General features: G+C 49.9%; 1 protein-coding gene across 6 annotated transcripts in view; it reads right to left on the reverse strand.

Moving 5' to 3' along the window:
• MYLK (myosin light chain kinase) overlaps window positions 1–27,256 on the reverse strand; it is a 291,257-nt gene that overhangs the window by 31,947 nt on the left and 232,054 nt on the right. For all 6 annotated transcript variants that reach the window (XM_036018196.1, XM_036018195.1, XM_036018198.1 and 3 more), the window contains 7 exons: window positions 18,926–18,976; window positions 18,091–18,218; window positions 15,827–15,980; window positions 9,863–10,165; window positions 3,055–3,087; window positions 2,867–2,960; window positions 1,423–1,626 (listed from right to left, as the gene is read on the reverse strand). In XM_036018196.1, coding sequence (XP_035874089.1) covers window positions 1,423–1,626; window positions 2,867–2,960; window positions 3,055–3,087; window positions 9,863–10,165; window positions 15,827–15,980; window positions 18,091–18,218; window positions 18,926–18,976 — 967 coding nt within the window. The remainder of the gene's footprint in view (window positions 1–1,422; window positions 1,627–2,866; window positions 2,961–3,054; window positions 3,088–9,862; window positions 10,166–15,826; window positions 15,981–18,090; window positions 18,219–18,925; window positions 18,977–27,256) is intronic.

Raw genomic sequence — 27,256 nt, forward strand, 5'->3', positions numbered from 1 at the left:
GAGGGATTCACACCTCGAGCTCAGTGCTGCCTCCCTGGCCTCCCTGGCCTCCCTGGCCCCCTTGGCCTGGGAAGAATGTGAAGACGGTGGTAGCATTCCTGCAAAGGCTGAAGGCCCTGCTGTGGAGGAGCAGTTCAAGGATGCTATAGGCAACTGCACAATATCTCTCAAAAATTTCAGATGCACGTTGACCCAGCCCTCCCACACTTCTGGGGATTTACCCTACAGATGTGCACAGGCACGAGTAAAAAACTGCTTGCTTGTAAAAGCAGAAGCCTGGACACCATCTCCCGCCCCAACCCCTCCAATCAAAGGCAGACAGTGAACTGTGGCGCACACACTGGAGGATGCTGCATGGAGCAGGGAGAATGAGGCCGCTCACTGGCTACTGACACGGGACTGTCTCCAAGATAAATTGTTGAATAGAAAAGAAGCAAAGTATAGAATCTTGAGTACATGTTACCTTTGTGTTAAAAGGTGAGAAAAATGTGGATATGTGTATTCTATATGCTTGTATTTTCATAAAGAAACTGGGCATATACAGACAAACCCAATAAAATTGGTTCCTGGTGGCGGGGGGGGGGGGGTAGGAACAGGGTAGATGGGGGCAGAAGTGGGATTTGTGATGGCATGTGTTCTCACAGTTTTTGATGTGACAGCATCATGTATTAAGGACCGTCAAATCAGAAAAGGGAAAAGAAATGTTTAAAAAAACACAGACACCGTGGAGGACATCTGGCTTACTGACATCAGTATGTGCATTTTTGTGTGTTATTTTAGGTGTGTGCATGTGTTTGCACTCATGTGTGTGTGTGTGTGTGCACACCAGCAGCTCGGAGGTGTGAGAGTTGGAGGAATGGGACGAGAGGACAGACTGGAAAAGGAAAGCCTTGGCTGGAGGTCATCTGATCCATCCCCTGCTCGTGTACAACCCAGCACAGAAAGCACTATTGTTTGGAGAGTAAGCAGTCGAGACAGTATAAAAGAGCGTGGGCTGGGCACAGCAAGAAGATGGAGCAAGGGCTATGCTTCTACATTCTGAGCTCCTGGCCTAGTCGGGAAGCTACTCTGTCCCGCCCCCCCTTCTACTCTAGAGCCACCTCTACATCAGAATGCCCTGGGAAGAAACCAAAGAGCACTTCACAGGGAGGTGAGGGTAGAAAGGGCACAGGAGTCCTCAAAGAGCTGCCTGTTTGTTATGAAAATGAGCAGGGGGCTGTGGTGGGCTGGTGGTCAGCGGGTTAGGCCCAATGCTGTGCACAGGGCTCTTCTGAGAGGTCAGCACCTGGCCACGTGGGCTGGTGCGTGTCTTGCATATCACGCCCCTGCTCGCAGCAGAAGGGCTGAGGTGGGACAGCGGGGGAGACGCATGGGGGGCTCCTAGGCCCACAGCTCTCGGCTGCTGGGCAGCAGGCTACTCACATCTCCAGGACCATGACGATGTTGGCCTTGTCTTCAAACGCATCCACACACTGGACCAGCTTGCGGTGATGGAGGCAGTTCATGATGCTGATCTCCTCACGAATATTCTCTTTCTCTTTTGCTGAATATGCCTTGAAGAATTTCCCTGCCCAGATTTTTCCAGTTTTCTTTTCCACAAGTCGAAAGACCTGTCCAAATTTCCCACTGCAAATGGAAGGAGAGAAAAGGCCAGTTTAGCCAAGCTTTCCACTAAGTGGGGGTTGGCAGGCTATGGCCTGTGGGACAAACCTGGCCAGCCTATTTACATAAAGTTTTATTGGAAATATGCCCATTTGTATGCATATTGCCTATGGTTGCTTTGTGCTCGAATGTGTGAAGGAGTAGCTGCAACACAGACCGTATGGCCCATAAATCCTAAAATGCCCATTATTTGGCCCTTTATAGAGTAAGTTTGCCAGCACTGCTCTAGAACAATGAAGTGCATTTCTAATATGCAAACCCACTCTTTCTTTGTCACTTGTCAACCTCAGTCTGTGCCTGGCCCCATTTCCCCTCCCAGGCACTGGCCAGTCTTGCTGTTTCCCCAGGACTGTCATCTCCCTCGTGAGGCCTCAGGCTCAGCTGGTGGACTTTTCTCCTCGGCCCACAGAGGGACCCACAAAGTTGGGGTGAGAAAGTCTTCCCCGAGGCCTTCCTTCCACTCCCCTCTTCAGCACTGTCCCCTGGGGACAGTGCAGGAGAGCCCCTGCTGCCCACTGTGGGACAGTGGTGTCCTCAGACACAGCTCCCACAGATGGGCAGGCTCCTCATGCGCACTGTTACGAGGTTGAGGATGAAAGCTGAGCCCCATTCCCTTTTCTTCCACCTCTAGTACTCCTCTGGGACTAGTGTCAGAGGGAGACAGGCAGCTGGGGGCGCTGCTGCTGCTGGAGGGTTCTGTGATGAGAGCTCGGGGCTGGGGTCCACACCTCAGGGAGGATTCTGAGTAAAGAGCGTGGACCAAGCTCATAAAGTAAGCCATGATGGGCAGCTGTGCAATCCCAGGGCGTGTGTTTTACTGGAGAACTAAAGCTATAACTGCCGAAGTGAGCATTGATCAGGCTTGACTGCCTCCTGTGGATCCGTTGGTGGGATCCTAGAGACAGTCCGATCCAGACCCAGTCTGGGCAGGACTCGCGCAAGCCTCTCACAGAGCTGGGCCAGTGCAGAACCACACAAGCAGCTCCTGCGAGAGCCCGGGGTGGGCAACGCTCCCGGGGAGTGCCGACAGGGTCAGTCCCTCCCGATTCTGCGGGAATAGCAGCCTGGGGCGTTGGCAAAGCCAACGGAGAGCCAAGAGAGTCTCTCTCTTCCAGGAGAGAACAGGAAGACAAGCACTGAACGCAACTGTGGGATCGGTGCCCCTCTCGCTGGGGGCCCACAGGGGGCTTCCCACCCCACTTACGATCCTAGTCTCTCTTCGATGTCGTAGACGTCGGACACCTTTCGGTCGGTACTGACTGTCACCGTCCGGTACTCGACTTCGGGCTCCTTCTCATCTGCGGGGTGCGGTTGGAGTGGTGTGAGCCATTGGACCCCTGCTCACCCCTCCCACCCTGAGTGCCTGCCTGAGGACGGGTGGCCATCACTCACCATCATCTGACACCTCCACTTCGTCCTTCGGCTCTGGGGAGAGACAGGCAGGGCAGAGGGGACATGGGTGGTGAGCACTGAAGGCTCACTGACAGCCAGCCTGCTGGGGGCCTGTCAGGCCTCAGACTTCCCAGGCGCAAGACCACCGAGCGCAGAGCTCTGGGCATGGCCGTGGTCAGGAAGTCTGCACTGCAACAGGGCCACAGGCACACCAGCCGGTGCTGGCCTCCTCACCCCCGGGCCCCATCTGCCAGCTCCCACCTCATCCCTTCCTCTCTGGTCCTCTAGACACATCCTTCCTCACATCTCTGCCGGTCCCCTGACTTTCAGAACCTACACACCATAGTGACAGTCCCTGTCTACTATGGCTCGAAGGTCAGCAACCTACGATTGCTGCTCAGGTCAAATCCATTTACCAAACGTTTTTACAGAATTTCAGCCATGTACCAGGTATCTGGTGGTTTGTGCTGGGTATGCAAAACAAGACACACAGAGGAGTAATATCTTCTTCCTTGGAACTCATAACTAAGCTGGGGAGGCAAAACCACATTAACTTGATACATCCACATCACGTGCACCTAGTCAAGCACACGGCATCATAGCACACAGTGGAAGAAGGTAGCGGCGCAGCAGGGGCAGCTATGAAGTCAGAGCAACGGTTTTGAGAAGAAGCAGTCCCTGAGTTGTGACTTAAAGGAAATGATAGAACATCATGAGGGGGCGGGTGAGGCTGCCTAGTGAGACCGCAGGTGTTAGTGAGGCGCGCAGAGGGACACTAGCGGCCCGGCCCGGCTGTAGTGCGCACGTTGGAAGTGACAAGGGAATGTGGGGAGACAGAGGTGTCCAGCAGCACACGGTAGGACTCCCGGCCTCCACCCCCCCGCCCCCCACCGCACTCTTTGAGCGTCTCAAATTTCTGTTTCACAGTGAGCGCCACTTTGGCTTCTTCACCTTGGCTGAGGGTCTTTCCCTTTCTGGGCCTCCCTCTGTCTCCCCATCTGTAAAAGGAAGGAGTTACATTTTTAGGTGACTTCTGGGGTCCCTGGCTAGCTCTAGACACCACACTCTGTAATGTGCTTTGTGCCCCTCAGCAGTGATGTGGGCTTGGTTCTGGCTGACAGATGGAACCCAGGGAGGCTCCTGGGGAGACAAAGACTCAAGAGGAGTTAGAGAGGGAGTGCAAAGAGTTAAAAGGTGCAGATGTGTGTGTGCACACGCGTGTGACTAAGACTTGGGGAAAGGGTGTGATTTGCTGACACTCCCTGCAGAGCAAGAAGAGGAAAAAAAGCACACAGCACGTGGGTGATGTCCCAGGAGGAAGACAGGAGCAGGCGGGGCAGAGGGGCCGGCCAGACGCTGCCCAGCCCGGAGGTGGCGTGTGTGACTGTGCTGAGCTCCGTGGGCTGCTCAAGTGCCTGTTTGTGCCAGAGGCGCGTGCAGCAGAGAAGGTACGGCTCAGCTGCAGACCGCGGACCTCTCTGTTAGGCTGAGGACAGGTTACTGTGACCTAAACAAACAACGTGGGGAAAAAAGTAACATGTTTCCTTATATAAAATGAGTGCCCCTCACTGTGAAACAGAAATTTGAGAAGTTTATAAACATGTGACCAGGGGCAAGGGAGACCCTGGTTTGTTCAGAGTTCTTAAAATGCTGTTGGTGAAGTAGTTTAAAAAAAACTAAACTTTAGCAGGATTAGGAAGAATATTTGGTCCCAGAAAGGAAAATGCCATGACAAATTTTAAAAGGAAAAGATAGAGGAGACTCTCAGATGAGTGGAGGGGTTTCACAGACATGGTCAGGGTGTGAGCCTGGAGGGTCACGTCTCCTGTCACCCATTCGAGAGTCAAGAGTCACACTGTCGAGCTCAGAGACAACCAGGAGGCCCCCAAGAGCAAAACACCTGGAAGGCGGTCATGGCGTCACGTGTTCAGAGAGAAGGCCAGCATTCAGCTCCTCAGGGGCGACGAGCCCTGGGTGTCTGGTTAAAACCCGAGCACGAGAGCTCACTTCTTCCAACTACTGCCGCAGACAGCAGGGCGCTGTCCCAGGGACACTGCCCTGGCCACAGACAGGCATGGCTCCTCTGCTGCTGGCGGAGCCTGGGGCCTTCTGCTTCTCAGTCTTAGGCTGTTGGCACTTGGAAGTCAAGATGGAGCAGGAGGAGGCGAGGAGGGCTATGGAAAGGAAGAGCTACCATGTGAGGATGCTCAGAAGAGGTGAGGCCTCTCTGCCTGGGAAAGAAGTCTAAAGCAGACATGAGTTTAAAAGCTCACAATTGCCAAGGGTGAGAATGGGTTACAGACTTTTATCAATCAACAAATACTATAACTTGAGAGAAGAAGTAGCATTATACCTCACCTAAGAGGAAGGCTATAAGCACATGGAACTCATACCCCAGAAAGTACCATAAGAACAACAAGTAGGTTCAACAATGGTAATTTCAAATAGGACTTTAAGGACAGCAAGATATTCAAATCAACTCAGCAATCATTCATACAGCACCCGTGGCTGCCCGTCACTGGACTGGGCCTTAGACGCACAAACACAATAGTAACATTTCACTGTGAGGGAGCCCATCGCCCTGCCCCCATGTGAGACGGGGCTGTGGCCTGCTGAGGCCTCCCTTGTCTTTTTGCTCCTGGGCATGGTGCTGGTGTAGAGCGAGCAGCAGGACGAGAGAGAAAAGAGAAAACCAACTATTTTTGGCCTGGCATCTTTCAGAGGACCCGTCTGTACCTTCCTAGTGGAGGAGCCTTGAGGGGCTTTCCGAAGGCCTTCACCTGGGGGCTCTCCCAGTCAGCCCCAAGTAGGGCGTGCAGTTGTAGAACTGGCGTCTCCCAACCACGCTGACACCAGTTAGACACCCAAGAGTCGGCCTTCTTGCTCTCATCACAAACACCACACCTGCCTCTCCCCTCCGGCCTCTCTCCTTAGCAATCGAGATATAAAATGCTTTCCTGATACTTCAGTTGTGGGGACCTAGATCATCCTTTGGGAATTCTTGCCTCTCTTTCTGGCTCACTGTGAACGCTGCAATCTTCACTCTGTGTGACACTCAGACCAAGGCTGAGGCGATTCCCTTCCTCCTTTTCCTTCTTGTCCTGCTGCCATTCCACTTCAGGGAATGACCACAGGGCAGGGGCCGGAGAGGAGCTGGGGAAAGACAACAGTTCAACTAGCCAAGCTCTGCAAGCATGAATGGTTGTAGTAATGAGGGGTGACTACTCTGTTTCCATCTCTCCACCAAGGAAGGAGCAAAATTGCAGTAGGCAGGACTTCAATAAAACATTTAAAATAATCTTCTATTCAGAAATAGTCATGCAATCCAAGAGCTAAGCAGAAAGGCTATTTGGATGATCTCAGATATTTCTGCAGACATATGAGCCTCACTGCCCCTGGGGAGGTGTTTCAGAGAGGACAGATGAGCCCTCAAGATGCTCCCAAGGCACTTGTCTCAACAGCCCTGGACACAGCAGCCACTTGCAGGTCGAGGGCTACTTTCCACACATCGGTCACTAGAGGGCACCCCATCGCCAGAGAGGGCCTCCGTGGGCCAGCACAGCTGTAGCCTAGAACAGGCTGAGTGGCAGGCACAGGGTGAGCAGCTGCTCTCTGGCCCTTGGGTTTTCAGGCTCTGCACCTCCAACTGCCCTCAGGGTTGCAAGGACGTCCCAACCCTACAAGAAGCCTTCATCACAGTTGTTTGCTCACAGCTATTACACAACAGAACAAATTAGGGTCGGGCACAAGGACAGAGTGGATTTAAGAGCAAACAAGCAGAGTGGATTTAAGAGCCAGTGGCGTGGGAGTGTAGACCTAGACCTGCATGGGATGGGGGAGGGCAGCTGTGCTAAGGCAGGGCTTCTGTTGACTCAGTTTTGAGAATACAGGAGGGAAGGCGTTAAGTTAAGGACCCTAGTCAGACAAATAGCTCTGGCATAATGGGGCCCCTGAGCCTCCTCCTCCATTGTTTGCTTCTTTGATTAAATTGATGGAGGAGGTCAAGCTGCCTTCCCAATGACTTGGAGGCTAGGTAGCAAGGAGCCCAGGAGAGTGGGGAGCAGGCAGGTGAAAGTAGGGGTGCCAGGAGAGGTACCATTCCAGGGTCCTCCAGCAGCACCTGGAGCAAGGAAGGGGGAAGGACACACTGGGTGAGTGAGTGCACCGTGAGGCCTGGGTGCCAGCAGGGGTGGAGCTGAGAGGTCAGGATGAAGCAGAGGCTGAAGGTATAAGGCAGAGGCAGGAGCCTCAGTGGTGGCTGTGGGGAAGGTGACAGCCAACATGAGCTGAGCTCAGTGCAGGGAGGGTAACTGGCACTGCCTTTTTGATGACCACCATCCTCACTGGTTCCACAGAATGACCCATCATGACCACCTGTCCCATCCCTCCCTGTCACACGCACATGTATGTGCATGTGCACACCCTACTTCTCTGAGAGCCCTTTCCCTTTTAAAATAGCAAGAGATGACCCACCCAGGTTATAATTAACCAGCGTCTGAGTGGTCCACAGAGGGATTCACTTGGAACCCTCCCTTTCCACCCCACCTTCCCACCTGCCCTCTATCCTCTGACCCTCAGGTCTAACGCTGGCCAACTGTTCTGCCCTCCACCTCCTGCCCCCTGATAATCCAGCCGGGCCTGAGGGTGGGAGCAGCTTCCAGTGTGGAAGCCCTGGGTGGCCTGGACCACTCCTCTGGATTGCAGGCCATTTCAACATTTCCTTTCGTCTGCTCCCAGCCAGGAGGGGCCCCAGGAGGGGTCTGAGGACCACAGAGAGGGGTTAGCTGGCTACAGGGAGAGGCCACCTGCCCAGAGCCAGAAGGTCCCAGCCACCCTTCCCTGTGGACTCTCCCTACCACCCTGGAAGCTGCAGTCCTGGCCTCCTCGCCACATCTCGGTTGACCTCTGGTCCTCTGTGTGGGGTTCATCAGGGACTCTACAGTTTCTCGGTTAAAGCTTTTCTTTCCAGCTAGTGAACATCATCTGATTACAATGTGATCCTTTCTCTCATCACTTTTCCGAGGGATAGGGAGTCCTCTTCTTGAAGAAACATGCTACAAACATGCAGACTGCAAGCTGGTTGCCTCTCCTGGCACTCCTACTCTCACCCGCCTGCTCCCCACTCTCCCGGCCTCCCTGCTATCCTGCCTCCAAGCCACTGGGAAGGCAGCTTGACCTCCTGCATCAGTTTAATCAAAGAAGCACAGGCTCTGGGTCAGTCAGCTTTGAGTTCAAGCTTCAGCTTGCTGTTTACAAGCTCTAAGACCTTGGGTGAGTAGTTTCACCCGTTTAACCCTCTTCTCCCCACCTCTGAAGTGGAGGTGATGCCAGCATCTCCTTCACTGAGTTGGGTGCATGAAACAATTCATGTAAAATGCTTACCATACTGTTAGCATACAGCAAGGGCTTCATATGTGTCAGTCACCATGAATCATAACGATAGACTTCTAAATGGTCTTGAATTTGTGTTCAGTTACCAAGCCAGGGACTGGGAGTCATCTTACACTGTTCTAACTTGTTCCCTCAACTCCCTACCCAAAACTCACCAAAAAAGGTTAATTCTACATTCTGGGGCTTTAGTTCATACCCTCACCATCCCTCTCCCAGACTACACCACTGAGAACCAACTGGTATCTCACTGACTCCAACACCCCCCTCCTCCAGCCCAACTGTTATATGCACACAAATCCATGGGGAGGGGGAGGGGGTGCATGACGAAGGCTCAGAAAAGAACAGGGGAGAGGGGGTGCTGAGAGTCTGCATCCCAACAGACCCCCAGGATCTGCAGACTGCTGGTCCAGAGCACATTTTGTAGCAAAGCTTGACTCTTCCTCTAAATCTCTTTCTAAAAAACTAGACTTGTAGTGGCAATCACTTTGTAGTATATACAGATGCTATATAATGCCGTACACAGTAAAAAAAAAATTTTAAAAATCTAATCCCCCCAAAAGGTGACATTTTAAAAGTCTTAGGAACATACAACTTTATATATTGCTAGAATCTGTATGCTACTTGAAATAAATATTAGGTTGCACAAGGAAAAAAAAAAAACAGAGCTAATCTTATCTATCCCTGGACTGAAGACCTTTGATGAACTTGACCGTTTGACCTACACCACCCTTTCAGCGTTGCTTCCACCTCACACTCTGCTCCGGCCACACATGAGAAGAGCTTCTCCCAGGGCTGTGCATTTCCATCCCTGTGCACCTTTGCTCAGGCTGTTTCCTCTGTGGGAACTGCCTCTTCTTCTCTTCTCTGTCTCTTAGAAGCCCACTCCTTTTTCTAAAACTCAGCGTGAGTGTGACCTCCCTTAGGAAGACTTCCTCAGACTCCACGGCAAAATGACTCATGCTTTCTGCTGTGCCCCCATTGCAATTTGTGTATACTGTGGGAATAGGATGTAGCCCTTCTCACTGTAGTTAGCTGTATGCACTGCTGTCCCCTAGTTAGATTTTAAGCTCCTTGTCTCCTCTTTGTGTCCCAAGAACCCGACAGTGAGCAGACACTCAAAGCGGAGCGCAAGAGGAGAGAGCTCCCGCCTCCCAGATTACGCCACCAATGAACACACCATCACCCCCTAGTGGCAGTGTGCCAAAATCACTGGTTCAGTGGGTTTCGAAAGGCCCTAAGTACTTTTTAAAGTATAGATCAGCATCACAACCTTGGAAATCAAGGTCCCAAAAGAGTCTGCCTGCCATCATCAGTATCTCTCCAGTTCCTCTGTGCCCCTCTCAGTGCAGGCTCCTACCTGCACAGGGTAGTTTACGCATACTTATTTCAAGCCAGCGATGAAGGGAAGGCAGCTTACCCTCGGGTTTCTCTCCCACCGCTGTGAGCTCCGACTCCTGGCTCGGCTCGCTGGTTCCGTACACGTTGATTGCGCGCACGCGGAACTTGTAGTCTCGGTCGGGCAGCAGGTCCTGGACGTTGAACGAGGTGCTGCGGCAGGTGGCGAGTTCCTTCCATGCCTTGTCCACGGAGTCCCAGATCTCGACACTGTAGGACTGCACGGCACTGCCCCCGTCGTACGAGGAGCCATACCAGGACAGGGTCAGTGAGGAGCTTCGGATATCAGAGGCACAAGGCGTGCCGGCCGGGGGGTCTGGCTTGTCTGGGGACAGAGAAGCACAACATCATCTAACTCTTCAGAACCGTGGGGAAAGGAAGTTTTTGAGTTAGGTCTCCTGTGGGGGAGAAGCCCAGAGAACTCAGGCTGACATCCCTGGTCCTGGCTGTGGTTCCCCCACCCACACAGTCATGCCTAGGCACAAACCCACCTAAAAGAAAGCCCTGCAAACTCCTATTTTCTCAGAGAAAACCCCTTTTGTTTGGCTAGTTTTCCAGTCTACAAGTCACAAGTCATGATTTCCTGTACTTTGTCCCAGTCATAAACATATTCCTCAGTGTAAACAGATCTAGGAAGCTGCCCAGAAGGCGTGGACTGCTTCCCATCAAAACTGTTTTGAGAGAGAGCTCAATGTGTGTGTGCGTCCGTGTGTGTGTGTGTGTGTGTGTGTGTGTCCTTCAGGCCCTGGGCCAGTGACCTGTGACACAACTAGGGGTCAGACTCCACTTTCTTTGAGGCTGGGGGGCTCCGGCCTTGCTAAGGGGCCGTGCAGCACAGTGGGCTCTGGAGCCAGATAGGTCTGGGCTTGAACACAGCTCTGACCCCGATCACTATTTGTTACTGTGCCTCAGTTTCCTCATCTGTAAAGTGTGGATAATAATAGCACTTGGATCACAAGGCAGTTATGCGAAGTTCTTAGAAAAGTGGCTGAGTTGAAGAGTTATTACTGTCATCATTTATTGTAAGAGTTTATTTCTGACTTTATAACACATCGAAAGTTACTCTTACCCTACCTCTTTTATCCTTGCAGGACTGGTATAGAATGAGGTAAGGAGTTTCAAAAGCAAACCACAACAGCAAATCACAACCATCCCTGACTCAGGGCCAGACAATAAGCTGAGGACACAGGAAGCGGTGGCTTTGGCTGGCTGCCTTCTCATTCAGATCAGTAATGCCAAGAACCAGTAACATTTGCCAAATTCAAGGCAAGTCATGGCAGCCAATACTTTAATGAAGTTCTTGAGCTTTGCTGATTTTGCCAGTTGCTGATTTGAACAAAATTTCCCTACCTGTCAGATTTAGCTTCTGCAGGTGCTGGGTTTAGCTACAAATGTCAGTGTTTAGTAGCAACTGGATCCCCCTCCTAAGGCACTATGAGGTGCAGAGCTCCCACAACTAACAATTAAAACCACACTTTTATGTTGTGTGTATTCATAAGCTATGTGAACTCTAGAGAATTCCTTAACTTCCAAGACTAGTTTGTCTTTCTTTGGAAACATGGTGCTAATATGTATGTTCCTTTTAGAGGTTTTGCAAGTATCATGTAAGCATAAAGTACTTGATTTCTACTCTCCCACTCTTCTGCGAATCAGGAATACCAGAGTTTCTACAAATGGCCCTGCACATATGGGGAAAGAAAGCATTTTGCATATGTGCGTGTAAACATATAGGTACACACATTCACATGTGTAACCATTCTCTGCCCGCCCCATGCCCTGCTGCTTCTATGTCCCAGCTAAGAGTGCGCTGCCTGGACACCATCCATCCCCTGCAGCCCAAGCCTGGACCTCGCCTGGGGGTGACTCTGGGACTGTGACACGCCACTTTCTGCAGTCACTCTGGAGGCCTCCCATGATGGAACCACTTTCACTAGTTGTTAAATATGTTCTCTTAGAAAAACTGTTTGTTCTGAAAGATATATTGGTCTTTTTAGAGATATTTCTGGTGCTGGCTAAGATGTTTATTACTCTAAACTCTCTTAGAGGCAAGTGGATCAAGTCCTCTCAAGACCCAGCTACAAAAGTAAAAAGCCTAAAGAGGGATGAAAGACAGACACACTGCTTCCCACAAAGAAAACTTCCTGCAAAATGTCTGAGCACATTTAGAGTCATGTGCGTTTAATGAATGCAGCACCCGCCACTGACAGATTCTCTCCCCTCTGCTTTGGTCAAGAAGAGAAAACTTTGAGAAGTGTATACTGCAGAAGAGGTACTCCTTGTACTCTCCCCTGTTCAGATGTCTCTTGGCTGAAAGAGAGAGAACTGATATATGGCATATGAGGTCTGTTCGGGAAAAGTCCAGACATTGTTAATATAATGAGGACGGTTTCTGTGACATCAGTGTAACCTGGCAGCCAAGGAGAGTGGACTGGAATGCGCATGGCTGACAACTTCACTGTACTAGTCTGTAGGGACGGTAGATGCCATTGAGTGAGCATGTGTACTGTTTGGCTGTTGCATTAAAAAACACTGAGAGAGTAGAGTAACAAATCTGCATCAAATTTTGTATTAAACTTGAAAATTCCTCATTGCAAACTATTCAAATGATTCAGAAGGCCCCAGCTGTGGGCAGCTGATGATTGGCAGTTTCATCACAACAATGGGCCCACTCATGCATCATGTCTCATGCAGAGTTTTTTTTTTTGCAAAATAACAAATTGCCCAGGTGACTTAGGCTCCCTACAGCCCAGATTTGACATCCTGCAACTTCTGGCTTTTCCAAAAACTAAAATCACTTCTTAAAGGGAGGAGATTTCAGACTGTTGATGAGATTCAGTAAAATATGATGGGGTGGCTGATGGCAATTGGGAGAACTGTGTGAGGTCCCAAGGTGCCTACTTTGAATGGGATTAAGGCATCACTGTCTTAAGTACATTGTTTCTTGCATCTTGTATCTTCTAATAAATGTCCCTATTTTTCATATTACATGGCTGGATACCTTCTGGACAGACCTCTAGTATGTCAACTGTTGCAGTACAAGAGAAGATGCAAAATTTGGAGACAGCTGCAATAATTCCACATGAAACTTCAATGTTTTTTAAGGAATTTGAAATAAGGAGTTCAGAAGAAAAGACCCACGTCTGAAGTGGCCCAAGATTGGAAACCCCAATCCCCCCAGGACCTTGGGCTGTGTCTAATGTTTCCTGTTTTGTACAGCCTGCAGAGCCCCATGCAGAGGCAGACCATTCAGGGATGAAAACCCTCAGAACAGAGAATTTGTGGGCCTGCCCTCCATTCTAGCAGCACAGCCACACTGGGTGTGGGAGGGCGACCTGGGGATGGCCTGGTAAAGAGGAGGCAGGCTCAGTGTCTAGTGCCCAGAGCTCCAGGGTTCCTGGGAATTTTCCCATGGCTCCCTGGAGACCTGACTAATAGAATGGGAAATGCTGAATCCAAGGGACAGGTCTCTGATGGCACCAAACTCCAAGATTTTCTGTTCAGCAAATGTTTACACTCATGAGAAAATGGAGGCTCTCAAGTCTAATGATTTTCACTTGAATAACCATCCTAGGGGGCTCTACCTGCTTGTGTGTTCGAAGATGCTTTGTGGCTGTGCCTAACCCCACCTAGGGCTCCCTTTACTGGCACGTCAGCAGTTCCTTGCATCTTTCATAGAAAGGCAGGGGGCTGCAAGAGCTCCAGGGTCATCTACCTGGATATCCTGGCCTTTGGCCCCTGGGAGGCTAAGACACTTTTCTTACTAAGAATACCCAGCTAGCTCGTGGCAGAGCCAAAAGGAGATTACAAAAAATCTTCAGATCCTAGATCCAGGGGCCAGCTATTTTCTAGGCTATCAGGTAGAATCAGATCAAGACACAACTTGCTTAGATGCAAGCCAAGCATTATGAAGGGAAATCTCCCGCCCTGAAAAACTGTGCAAGTTCTACACTCAGATAGTATTTGGGGATTACTGAGTGCTTAGGATTCTTTCTACTTCGTTTTTCTCCTTTAAAGATATGCAAAGTGACCTGTTTTTCTCTTGCTGGACAAGTTACAGGAAGGAATTCCGTGTGGGTTGGGCACCTCTCTCCTGCCCACCCCCACCCCTCAGAGGCTGCTGCTACAGACAGGTGCAGGCAGAGGAGCGGCCCTCCGAGCTTTGCAAATCCCCACACTGCCTTTCAACATGTAATGACCAGAAGACTTTAGAAGAGCTAAAAGTCACTCCTTTCAACTAACTGAGGGAAAGGCTAATTTTTATTATCATTTATGAATTAGAAGTCATAGACTATCTGAAAAGGAAGTGGTACTTTAAAGAACGTATGAGAAGTTTACTACTGACAAGCAGAAGTTGTATTAAACCAGCCTTATTTAGCTTGCCTATAAATGAGTGCTTCCAAAGTGCCGGAAAACCATCCAGGGTAAGCCAAATAATTCCTGTCTCATCTCATACATCTTACATCTAGTTAATCAACCTTGATCAGATAATACACAGATGTCATTAGAGAGGCACAGGTAAATCTAGGCTAAATCCAGGTTTACTTTGCACTAATTCTAAATCCACGGGCTCTGAATGAATGTGGCTTTGCTGTTTGCATCAATACAAGTCCTCATTTTATTGAGCAATTCTATTCTTAGCTCTGTGAGGGGGAGGCAGACAGAAAACCCGTTCCCCTCCATTCCTCTCCCCTCCCAGGACGGCATTTAACGTGCTGCTCCTGCCAGCTGGCGGGCAGCCACACCAATGGCCTTGTCAGTACTGGCTGAGGAGAATCAGAAACTAAACCATAAAAGGCCAGAACTGCAGCTTGAGCAATGGTGATGGGGGAGGGAAATGTGTGGCACTGAGTGGACCTTGCTGAGTGGGGGTAGGGGGCACTGGTCACAGAAAAGTAGTTCAAAGGAGTGGACCCCAAAGTTTCCCTAGCAGGGGCAGATGAGAGAGAACACCAAGAGAAACTGGAAACCAATGCTTGCTAATGGGTGAGGACGTGGGGTGGAATCAATACCTCAGGTTCAAGTCTTAGTGTAAAGACAGGCCGATTGGGTCACTTCTCCAAGCTCTCAGTCTCCGCACCCCCCACCCCTGCCCCGCCACCTCACCCAGTGTTCCTGACTTCACAGGAAAAACTATTGAAATAAGCATCCAAAGTCACCAAAGACAAAAAGAGTGAGAAAAACTCCCTATCCCCTCAGTCTGCTATAGATGAGAAATCTATTCTCTGACTCCTGGTTCACTGGCTTTCTAGATTTAAAACTCCTGACCTAAGGAAACAAAAGAAAGATCACATCAGTAAACACGGGGTCAATGGGGCGAAGTCAGCCTGGGGACACATACAGACATACCCATAGGTGTGGGGCCCTGAAGCTGAGCAAACTCATGCCTGATGCCTCCTAATTCTCAGAGAAGCTAGAGGCCAAGGCCTTCAGGGTGACAAGCTATCCCAGAGACTGGGCAAGGGCATCGACCAGCACCGATACCTTGGCCAAGCCTGGATCTTGTCAGAATCCTGACTGAGTCTGTGGGTTGATGTGATCTTCCTGCAATGCCCCCCAAATCAGGTGTAGAAGCCATGAAGTCGGAAGGCAGCATTGATTCAAGGTGAAAATTTCCGTGGGGTTGAGCTGGCAGGGAAAGTGGTGACCAGAGAGGGGAAAGGAGTTATAGGTGTCAGTAGGAGAAGACCTGGAGGAGCTCAGGGTCTCCAAAGGGTAGAAAGGAAGAGAAGCTGGGAAGGGATTCACAGGAAGAGGAAACCACGGTGAGGGTGTGGGTAGGGTCTGGAGCTCTCAATGCACATGAAACACAGCAACAGTGTGAGCTCAGGCAGAAGGAAATAAAGTGAGAGTATGGGAGGCTGTGGGCAGATGATGGGTCAGAAGGACTAGGTCCCCTGGGAGATGAGGCCTGAGGTCCAGCATCCTGCCTGAGTGCTCTCTACCGTTCCTGTCTCCCCACTTCTAGGCCAACCCATTCCAGACTCACCGACCACGGTCAGGTTGACCTGGGCCTGCCTGCTGCCCAGCTTGTTCTCCACCACCAGTGTGTAGCAGCCGCAGTGCTCCTGGCGCGCGGCCAGGATGGTGAGCTTGCTGCCGCCCTCGCTGTTCTCCACCTTGATGTGCTCGCTTTCCTGGATCTACGGGCAGAGAGTGGGCAGCTGCTGGAGACGTGGGCCAGGAAAGGAAGGGGGAGCTGAGTCCCAGCCCCACTCCCAAAGGGATGCAGCTGCGGGAGCTGTGTGGGGTTGGACTTCTCTGGACTCTGGGCTTCCTCCTGAGACCCCTTCTCTGCTGCATCCAGAGCCAGGCCTTTCTGGGGGCTCGGATCTGAGGTAGGCATGGGGTGCTGAGCAGAGCTGGGGAGGAGGAAGTCTGTAGCTGCTGCTCTAGACCAGAGTTCAGGAGCACCCCGGTCTCCCTCCACCACGCTGCGATGGGATGGTGGGAGAACACATCTGAGCAAAGTTGACTCATAAAGCGCAGCCCTATGGGTTCTGACTTCCGTTATACTGTTGAAACCATGGTCACTAGTCACATGTGGCTATTTAAATTTTAATTAAGTGGAAACAACCCAAATGTCCATCAGCTAATGAGTGGATAAACAAATGTGGTACATTCAAACAATGGAATGTTATTTGGCCATAAAAAAGAATGAAGTACTGATCCATGCTACAACATGAACGAGCCCTGAAAACATTATGCTAAGTGAAAAAAAGCCAGACACAAACGAAAACATATTATAGTATTCCATTTATGTGACATGCCCACAATAGGCAAATCCATAGAGACAGAAAGTAGGTTAATGGTTGCCAGGGTTTGGGGGAAGGGAAGGAATGACTGCTAATGGGTCTGGGGTTTTGTGGGGCTGATGATAATAATCTGGAATTAGATCATAGTTGTGGTTGCAGAACCTTTGAGTATACTAAAAAACACTTTAAAAGGGTGGGCTTAAAAGAGTGAATTTTATGGTGTGTTAATTATATCTCAACAAAGCTATTATAATTTTTAATACTTAAAATTTAAAATTCAGCCCTGGCTGGCATAGCTCAGTGGATGGAGCTCAGGCTGCAAACCAAAGCATCACAGGTTCGATTCCCAGTCAGAACATGCCTGGGTTGCAGGCCACGGCCCTCAGCAAATGCACACTGATGTTTCTCTCTCTCTCTTTCTCCCTCCCCTCCCTCTCTAAAAAATAAATAAATAATTTTAAAAATCTAAAAAATATAAGTAAAAAATTTTTTTAAAATTCAGTTCCTCAGTTACACTAATCACAGTTCAGGTGCTTAGTAGCCACATGTGATTAGTGGCTACATATTAGATAACAGATACAGAACATTCCCATCACTACAGAAAGAGACAGAGCTGAGACTGGCCAAATGTCTCTGAAAAGGGATGAGATTCCACCTTATTTCAGACAACGGCCCAGACATCGCCCAAGGCTAACAGGCTTTGGGATGCTAAAGGCCAATGTCTCTTCATCTTTTGAGACCAAACCTCCTTTTCTTCCTGGTACTAGCCTCCCATTTCTGGGCCTTAGGACAACTTGGATGTTTGGAAATAGAGCAACAGAGGACCCAGAAGAAATCTTCACCCGTTCTGTAGAGTTTCTAATCCAGTGCCAGCCCGCTGTCCCGGGGCCTCTGCTGATCAGGCCTGTGGGTGCACACCACAACATGGGATCTCCAAGTGCCTTTAAAAGCTGGTTGTTCAGAATTTCAAACGTGTTCCCATAGAACCATAATTATAAACGGTAGCTTGATTTCTGGCCCAGCAAGACAAAATTCTCCTTAACGTACAATTTATGTATCCAAGTGCTCAGATTCACTTTTATCCCTTTAGCATGTAGTGTGTTTAAGCTGTTACCACAGACTGGGTTCATTGGGCTGGCATGGAATCACAGAAGGCTTACAGGGTCTCCTAGGTCAGTGGTTCCATTTTCCTGAGTCTGAGTAGAATTCTAGACCGAGGTATCAAAACCAGGTGGGAACCAAGGGTGGTTTCTATTTCTCCCTTCATACTTTTCTTGTTTAGACAAATAGTCTATAAAACAGGTATAGTCTAGTAGATTCAGGGGAAAAGGTGATGTTAAGAACTCAGGTTTGGTGGGTGGGTGATGAGAGGGTGGGGGCCCTCCCGTTCCACGGCCCCTGCGATGAAGAGTGATGCTTCCCCATTTGAGCATTTCACATCCCTTCCAGCTTAGGGGCTGTGTGGGTTGTTCTCAGGCCGCACCCCTCTTCTACTGACCTGCTTTCGGAACTTCATCCAGGTGCAGGTGATAGGCTGGGTGCCTGTCACCTTACCAAGCAGCTCCACGGACTCTCCAGCACGCACCTTTTGGTCCTCGGGAAACTGAACGATCTGAGGGGGCATGGCTGGAGAGGACAAGCGGGAAAGTAAGACATTCTGACCTCATTTGACACTGCTAACCACACTGGTCTGTTGTTCCTCTCCTGCCTTCCGGAACCTTCTGACACTGAGGTCAGTGATCACTGCTTCAGAACATCTGAGCTGATGGACTTGCTTGGGTTGTTCATCTCTTTATTCTGATTTCCTCATAGTGGCCCACACAATTCACATGGCATAATTCTCCATGTGTTGGTTGCTCTACAATTTGTGTCTTACCCTTATTTTTTGAGTCTACATCTTAACTCCATTATTAATTAAACAGCACCTTGCCTTTTAACCTCCAGGTCACCCGGGGTGAGAGGCTCAATATGGTTCATGTCCTAAATGTCTTTCAGTGGAAAACAGACAAGGCTCCATATGACAGGGACGCACAGAGCAGAGCATCGAAACAGCACAAAGTGGATCACCTCCTTAGGGGCAGGGGGTTAGGCAGAATGTGCAGAAGGGACAGGAAAGTCGCTAGTAGTATGTGACACTGTACGTATAGGGGAAGCAGGAGAAAAGGCAAGCAGTGGAAGAGACTGGAGACCAAGGTGTGCAGAGGCTCCCGGGGAAAGTTCAGCCTGAACAACACAGACCATGAATCAAAGGAGGGGGGTGTCCAGCAGGACAGAGGACAAACCCCTTATGGCAGATGGCTCCCTTGTCTCCACATGTTGCTATGGCAAATTACCTGCTTTCAGAGGTGTCTTGGGGGTAGGTTTCTTTTTCACAGTTGCGTCACCTGAAACAAAAAGTTCACAAGTTACTTTGTCAGTTCTGTTTTCTCACGAGACTCCTGAGTCCTAGGAGGATGCAGTCTGGTCCACTGGCCCTTCATGGGTATAGAGTCCTCACTTGTATACGTCCCTCTGGACGTCTTGCAGCCTCACACAGACAGCCTCCCGATCGGGTGGACATCAGTCCTCAGCGGGGCCTCTGGAGGTGGTCCCTGAAGCCTCCACTGAGAGAAGAGCTCAAAAATGCTTGAGGTCCCAATGTCCATCTCAATGATGATAGCCCCACACTCACAAACTATTCTCTCACCCTAACTTTCAGGAAACTCAGAAAGGAAATTATGTCAGATAAACCAACTAAAATTAGCCTTTGGTGTGGATCCAAGGGTCTCCGGCTCCCTTTGGGTCACAGACTGGACTGCTGGCTTTCACTTTGTTAAATCTTTGTTGAATGGATCAATGAATGAATGAACTAACCAATGGTCTCCTCCATTCCTACTGCCAAACAACTCACATAAAAAAAATGACCCAAACAGACCAGACTTATAGGGCAAACCTCGTCATTTGGCTAAATAACAACGTGGTAAACATGCACAACTATCCTCGGCTGCTCCCGTGGCTCGTTCTCATGTTCTGCCAGGTCTGTTCTCAGAAGCCGTGCAACCTACCTACCCACGTGAAAGGAAGGTCAACCTGCAGACAAACACCTGCACGTGAATGTTTGCAGTGGCTTTCTTTATAATTGCCCCAAGCTGGAAGGTATCCAAATATCTTCAACTGAAGAACAGATGAACTGCAGTACCTTTATACAATGAAATTCTACCCATCAATAAAAAGGAACTAACTACAGACACAACACATGGATGAATCATCAATGATGTGTCTCTTCTGTTTGCTAAGAAAGGCCAGAATCAATGGCTACGCACTGCATAATCCCATTTTCATGGCATTTAGAAAAGGCAAAACCACAGGGACAGAGCATAAATTAGTGCTTGCTAGAGGTGGGGGAGGGGTTGGCCACTCAGAGGCAGGAGGCCATGTTTGGAGGTGACGGAACCGTCCTTTACCGTGGCAACAGCTACAGGACTGCATGTGTCTGTGGAGGTTCACAGCGCTGTGCACGGGAATGGGGGAATTTCATGTATGTAAATTATACTTTAACACAAAAATGGGGGAAAGTTATTTAACCATGAGACCTTCCCGAACCACTCTCTGTCAAATACCAACCCTCCACCCCAGCACTCCTTACCATGCTTACCCCGCTTTATTTTCCCCCATGGTGCTTAACACCATGTAACAAATTGTTTATTCATTATTTATTTAGTGTTTGCTCTTTGCCTCCCCCCAAAGTATAAGCTGTATACCTAATGTGCCTAACACATAGTAGACACTCAGTGACTATTTATTGAATGAATGAGTGTGAGATTGTGTTAATGATTCTTCATCCACAAAACTTTGCCTCTGCAGATCACAGAGAGGCAGTGCTGCGTCCTGGACACAGAGCTGCTTGGTGACCACGGGCAAGGTGGCTGGCCCTGCGGGTTGTCAGCGGGTATAGGTAAAACGGGAAGGCTGCTGCTACGCATCCCAGAGCCCCAAGAGGACTGTGGAAGCACCGATGCCGACAGAGGCACGCTGAGAGCACGCAGCTGCTGGCCAGCGGGTGCGTGGCTGGACCCAGGGCAAGGCCCGCTTCTACCAGGTTCGCCCTGGTTCGCCCCCATTATTAATCTATCCATTCAACTCATGAAAGGGCTGACAATGTGCCAGGCAAGTGCCAATTGGTGCAAACTACTAGCCTGGGTACCGAGGAGAAATCAAACAAATGTAGAAATCAGCCTCAAGAGCTTAAATATCCAGACATGTGGTCTTTTTCTTTTGCCAGAAGGACATTTATAGGACAAGTGGGAAATTTTGATGAAGTCCAACAAATTAGATGATAGATAGCATTGTATCAGTGTTAATTTTGTAGTTTTGATCCCTAAACTGTGATTTTATGAGATTGTCTATAATTTTAGGAAATATACACTGAAGAAGTTAGGTGCAGAGGATAACAAATGTGCAACTTACTTTCAAACTGCTCATAAAGTGTGTGTGTGTGTGTGTGTGTGTGTGTGTGTGTACATGTGGAGAGGTAGAGGGAAGAGAAATGGAAAAAGAAAGGGAGAGAGAAAATATGATAAAGCAAACATGGTAAAATGTTGATATCTGAAGAATCTGAGTGAAGGGTATATAAGATTTATTTGTATTATTTTTGCATTTTCCCTTTAAGTCTAAAATTATTTCAAAGTAAAAGTTAAATAGAGAGTTTAAAAATAAACTTATCCAGCCAACATGACATAGTTGTTCCGATGAAGGAGGAAGAGTACCGTGTGGAATAAGCAGGTGGGGAGGCAGGCAGGGCTAAGAGGCGGACGCAGGTGGACCTGAGAACTAGAGAGGATCTGAGCCAGGGACGGAGGAAGAGCCCTGCCCACAGCTCAGGAGCAGGGAGGGGCTCAGAGCTGAGATAGCTCAGGTGGTGGTTGCTGGAGGTTGGCCAGAGCACAGGGCTGGGATTAAAGAGCAGTGGTGTGACGACAGTGTGGCGACTTAACTTACAGAAAATGTGAAAGGCGGTCTCTCAGTCATGCGGGTCACATGTGGTCACTGGCTATCACGTTGTGCCCACGGCCAATACTGCCGCCCTCACAAGAAAGTGCTATGGGACAGAGCTGGTCTAGAGGCCAAGTCAGAGTTCGGTCTTTGTCCTCAGTGATCAGAGTCCTCACACGAACAGCAGTCTGGCTGGCCGGAGGGCACTGGGGGGCCTCTACAATTTCTGGGGGAAGAGGATCCCCACCTAGGAAGCTACTGCCTTACCCTGGGAAGGAACGGATCATCCGGTCCAGCTTTGGTAAGGGCAGCAGAAACGAAAATATGCATATGAGACAGAAGAAAAGTTAAAAGAAGTAGGAGCTAAACAAGTGGCTACAAAGATTCCTTGGAGAATTCTTGCTTGGATAAATGGGAAAATTATACTCATGAATGACAGAGTTTGGGAGTGTAAGATGAGTTTGGCTTGGTCTAAGTGAATGTGGTAGATGAAAGAATTTAATCTGTACGTAGGCAAAAGCCTGGACCAGAATTGGGATCACAGAAAGGTTGGCAGAGCTGCAAATGAAACATTTCAGGGTCAAAAATGTAATTTATAATGGAAACTGTGAGGACGGGTCAGTTGTTTGGGGAACAGAATGCAGTGAAAGAGGAGAAGGGGCTGTGGAAGGCTCTGAGAGGCGGACGGAGGGTAGTCGCTGTAGCCGACGCAGCCAAGGTGGATGAGAGCTCGGGGAGTGCGCCTCGGGCAGAACCAGGACCACGTGATGGGTGGTGCGGGAGAGGGCAGGTGCGGTGGGGCAGGAGTGTCAGAAGTCACTTCAGAGGAGATTCTCAAGGAAGCAGGTAGGGAGCCAACTAATCCATCAAGAATTCCAAAGGTGAAAGGGCCAAAGAGAAATGGGGTGGCAGACTAGGGATGTCAAGATAAGGTGTCTTCCAAGGTGAGAGAGAAGAGTGTGAAGGCTGGGAGAGGGAGAGCTCACAGATGCTAGGTGGGAAGAACATGAGGAAGCCAAATCCCTCGGGCGTGGATGCTGGATGGAGTATGAAACACGCAGGCATGGCTAAGCCATGAAGCCCTCCAGTCTTTTCATCCGAGGCTGCTGGGGAGAGGGAAGAGAGAGCCTCTCGGGGGAAGAAGAGAGGCTTCTACCACAGCTAGAAGCCGACCTCCTGAGGAGAGCGAAAGCCATCCCATCAGAGGGACTCTGTGCAGGGCTGTTGTTGTGGGCTTAACTGTGTCCCCCCAGATCCACATGTTGAAGCCAAACACCTCAGAATATGACTAAGATGGAGTCTTTAAAGAGGTGATTAAGTTGAAATGAGGCTGTTAGGGTAGGTCCTCATCCAGTCTGATTGGTGTCATAAGAAGAGGAAATCCGGACACAGAGGAAAGGCCATGTGAGGACACAGCGGGAAGGGGACCACCTCAAGCCAAGGAGAGAAGCCTCTGCAGAAACCGAACCTGCTGACACTTGAATCTTGGAGTTCTAACCTCCAGAACCATGAGACAACACACTTCTGCTGTTTAAGCCACCCAGTCTGTGGTACTTTGTCAGGACGAATGAATGCAGCTGTGGATGGCTCTTGGGGCCAGGAGGGAGGCTCATGGCCCCTGGAGTGGTGGGCCAGGAGCTGGTAAGGAGGGGACAGCAGCACAGAATGAAACCAGATGACATCAAAGTCCCGCCCCATCCTGTTCCTGGCAGCCCGGGGAAACCTACGTACCAGATGCAGAGTCTGGACTAATACTCATCTTTCTGTGCTAGAGTCAAGTGGAACTGAAGGCCCAAGTTTTATGCTTTCTGTTCTATAAATTTGGAGCTTCTGCTGTTGGAATTGGCTAGAATTTGAAATTGGTTTGGTCTCTCTCAGTAAAAACAATTTTATTTTTAAAAAGTTTTTTAATAAAGATTTTATTTATTCATTTCTAGAGAGAGGGGAAGGGAAGGAGAGAGGGAGAGAAACACTGATGTGTGAGAGAAACAGCTCCATTGGTTGCCTCTCGCATGCCCCCAACCAGGGACCTGGGCTGCATGCAGCCCAGGCATGCGCCTGACTGGGAACCAAACCAGTGACCCTTCGGTTTGCAGGCCAGTGTGGTTCACTGAACCATACCAGCCGGGCAGTAAAAACAATTGTAAATGTTAACAATGTTTTGTACCCTCTCTACACCTATTTTGTATGACCACCTGCTGCAATCCATGAATTGTATTCTGGGCTTACAGGAACATAATTTATGGATCAGAGACGAGAGCCATCTGATGCTAAAACCTGGTTTCTTGAAGAGAGATGGATTCGGCGAGTTGTCTCTAACCCATGGTCACATCACCCTTTTTATCATTTAGTTCCTACCCCAACCAAGCAAATGCAGGGCACCTCGCATTGTTCCTATTTCATGAAAAAGGAGGTGGGTTCACATAAAAGTCAGATGACTTGCTGGGTTCACAAGGCTCATGTGGCCTAGTAGAAATATGTCCAGAACCCAAACCAGCACCTTTTCCCCACACTGTAGCTTGTCCCTGCTTCTCCCAAGGCCCCCTCCCCACCCATATCCAGTCACCAGTGTGTGTCGACTAAATACCTCCTCTGTCTGCCGCTTCCCACATCCCGCCCCCCCCCCCCCCCCCCCCCCCCCCCGCCCTCCTACCTCTGCCCATCACCATTCTGGCCTTAACTCTACCACCTCCTAGGCCCCGCCCCAGTACATGCATCACCCTGAGGCCAAAGTTGTCTTTCTCAAATGCAGAGCTGATGTTATTCCTGTTTAAAGCTCTTTAGTGACTGCCCGCTGCCACTTAGGATCAAGTCCAGTGCATCCTACAGGGCCTTTGAGATCTGCCCTTGGCTTGCATCTCCCGCCTGCTTTCTTCCTGTTCCCTCTCGGCGAACACCCTCCCCCATGCCCTTGATGCTCATTATCAGTGGTTCTCAAAATCTAGTGTGCCTCCAGTGGTTCTCATGGTGACTGGGGACACTGCTAGAAACACAGATTCCTGGCCTTCCCGGGGTGCTGATGCTGCTGGTCCCTGTGCCACCTTCTGGGGGCGCTGTTCTGTGCTCTGAATGCCTTTTGGCTTCTACAATTCCGGGCGTCTGCTGTCAGCTCTCTGCTGACTGATGCACACTCTTCAGGTAGGTCTCAGCTCATGGATCTCCACCACCAGGCTGGGTTCCATGCCCCTCCAAGGTGGCCCTAACTCAGCACCCATCCCAAGGCAATGCAATTGCGGAAAGCTGCCTCAACACGCATTTGCTACAGCATGCTCCCTGGGGACAGGAGCAGGACCCATCCTGCTCACCTTCTGTGTCCCCAGTGCCCAACTCAGTACCTGACACATGCTCAAAAAATAGCTATTAAAGGCATGAGTGAAACTCCTGAGGACCTCTGTTGACTGGGGAATTCCTAAGAACACTCCTGGGCTCTGATGCTGAGACATACAGTAAGTCCTGGGGCTTGAATCCTTGTGCAACTTTCCACAAAAAAGGAGAAGCCTCCTGGCTTACCACCTAGATGAAATCTGCCAGGAGCTGAGCCTTCCACTCTAGACAGGAGATGGAGGCTGGAAGAAGTGAAGTAGCCCAATAAAAACATCACGGATCAAAGCTCTGAATTTGGATGCCTCCAGGGAAACCTGGGGCAGGGCCGGGGAGGCCAGTCTCCAGCTGTCTGCACAATCTATCTCTTGCTTCTGCTCAGCCGGCACAAGTCTGAACCTAGTCCTGGCCTCACGGACCTTTCTTTTGTTCTGGCAGGGAGGTCAGCCCACTGCAGAAGTTTCCAGACTGCTCAGTCTGAAGGCATCTGAGTACATGTCTCCAGTGAATTGAGGGCTAAAGCATTGGGGAGATATTTACAGAGCTTGAAGGTGGGTCTGGGCGAGTCGAAAGGTTCTGAGATAATGAAGAGCAAAGGAGATTGGGGAGGTAGCTGGAACAGCCTTGAGTACAGGGAGGTTCCTGGGTCTCTGCCTCTCTGGGGACTTTGCTCTTTTTAGGTAGTTAACTAAAAATAGACATCAAAATCTTCACAGTTCCCAGAATCTGCAGTGACTTTCTCCTGAAGCTCCCGAAGGCTGAGGGAAGTGTGGAGGGGACACCGACCCTGCAGGCTGAGCCAGAGCAGGAGGGTAGCAGTGAGGAGCCCCTCCCTGCGCTGGGTAGGCTCAGGGCTCCCAGCCACTAGACAGCCCCTGCCCCCACCATGCACACACCAGGCGCATTCCCTGTCCTTACAGATTGGTGGAGAAATGTTGGTCATCTTCCCAGAATTAACATCTCTGGGCAGATTTCCTGCACACATCCCCTCATAGCAATGGCTGCCACATAAGAAGATTCCAGGTGAACACTGCTCCTCCTGTCACTGCAAACATGCATCCACCAGGCCCCAGGACACAGAATGTCAGGATGGTCGTGAAAGAGGCAGCCAGCATGCCTGAGACAGTGGTGCCAGGGCTGCTTGACTGGCATCCTCTGGGCCCTCCCTGGGGAGAGCCCGTCCTGCCATTTAGCTGGCTCACTCGTGGGAGACAGTGGGGCAGCCGGGAAGGAGCTGCAGCAGCGGCACAGGGCTGGGTCACAGGGTCACAGGCATGTGGGGCGAGGACAGTATTGGGCACCGTCACTCCTCATAGACCAGTACTTTGGTTAAGAGTAACTGGAAGTCGGCACCCTGTTTCTTTCAAAGACAGTTATGGGAACACCCCAGCTTCTCTCCCAGGGTCCCACACCTTTCATTGTCCAGTGAGCCTCGATGCTAAGCCTCAACCTCTTTGCATTTCCTTTTAGCTCTTGAATACTGTCAGGATTTAACATTCCCCATGACCTTGAAAGAATGTTTAAAAGAAAGATCATTTGAGCCCGGACCTTGTGGATTAAGTTGCTTGGGCATTGTCTCACAAAGCGAAAGGTCATCTGTTAGGTTCCCCGTCAGGGCGTGTGCCTAGGCTGTGGGTTCCGTCCCAGGTGGGGTGTGTACGACAGGCAACCGATCAACATTTCTCTCTCACATTGACGCTTCTCTCCCTCTTTCTCCCTCCCTTCCTCTCTCTAAAAGTAAATAAAATATTTTAAAAAGAGAGAAATATTCGATTCTGGGAAAAGCTCTTAGGAAAACTGAACACTGCTTTGGATATCCAAAGGTGCTTTCAAGTTCACGTGACTTTCGCTTTCAGAGAGAAGCACGTATGCGAGGCCAAAGCAAAGTTACCAACAAGCATCAGAGTCTGGATGGCCCATCGTGGACACTGAGGCCAAAGGTGAGACTGAGGCCAATGTCAGAGGTAAAGCTAGGGCCAAGGCCAGACATGGAATACAAAGGAGTGTTTACCTGCATCTCCCCACATCCTGGAAACACAGTAAAGGCAGAGACTCTTAAAGCATGTAAAGTCATGAACTGATTTGAAGAATCAAATACTTATGACACCCCTGCTTCAGGCCAGGCACGGAAGATTCAGAGATGGACAGGCCCTGGCATCTGTCTGCAAGAGGCAAAAGCGCCCCATGGATGCCCGTCTCTCTCTTTTATAAAAGACCAGCAGCTCTGCAGGCTGATAGAAAACACCACCAAGTCTGGTGCTGCACGGGCACGGCCTCATCTGCGTTTTCTAAAACAATTTCTTAAGCCCTACTGACGTCTTCCACACAAAATTCCACGCAGATGCCTTCCAGCTAGAACACTCTAACCCTGG

This window comes from Phyllostomus discolor, chromosome 2 (genome assembly GCF_004126475.2).
Source record: "Phyllostomus discolor isolate MPI-MPIP mPhyDis1 chromosome 2, mPhyDis1.pri.v3, whole genome shotgun sequence".
In the NCBI taxonomy this organism is placed as follows: domain Eukaryota; kingdom Metazoa; phylum Chordata; class Mammalia; order Chiroptera; family Phyllostomidae; genus Phyllostomus; species Phyllostomus discolor.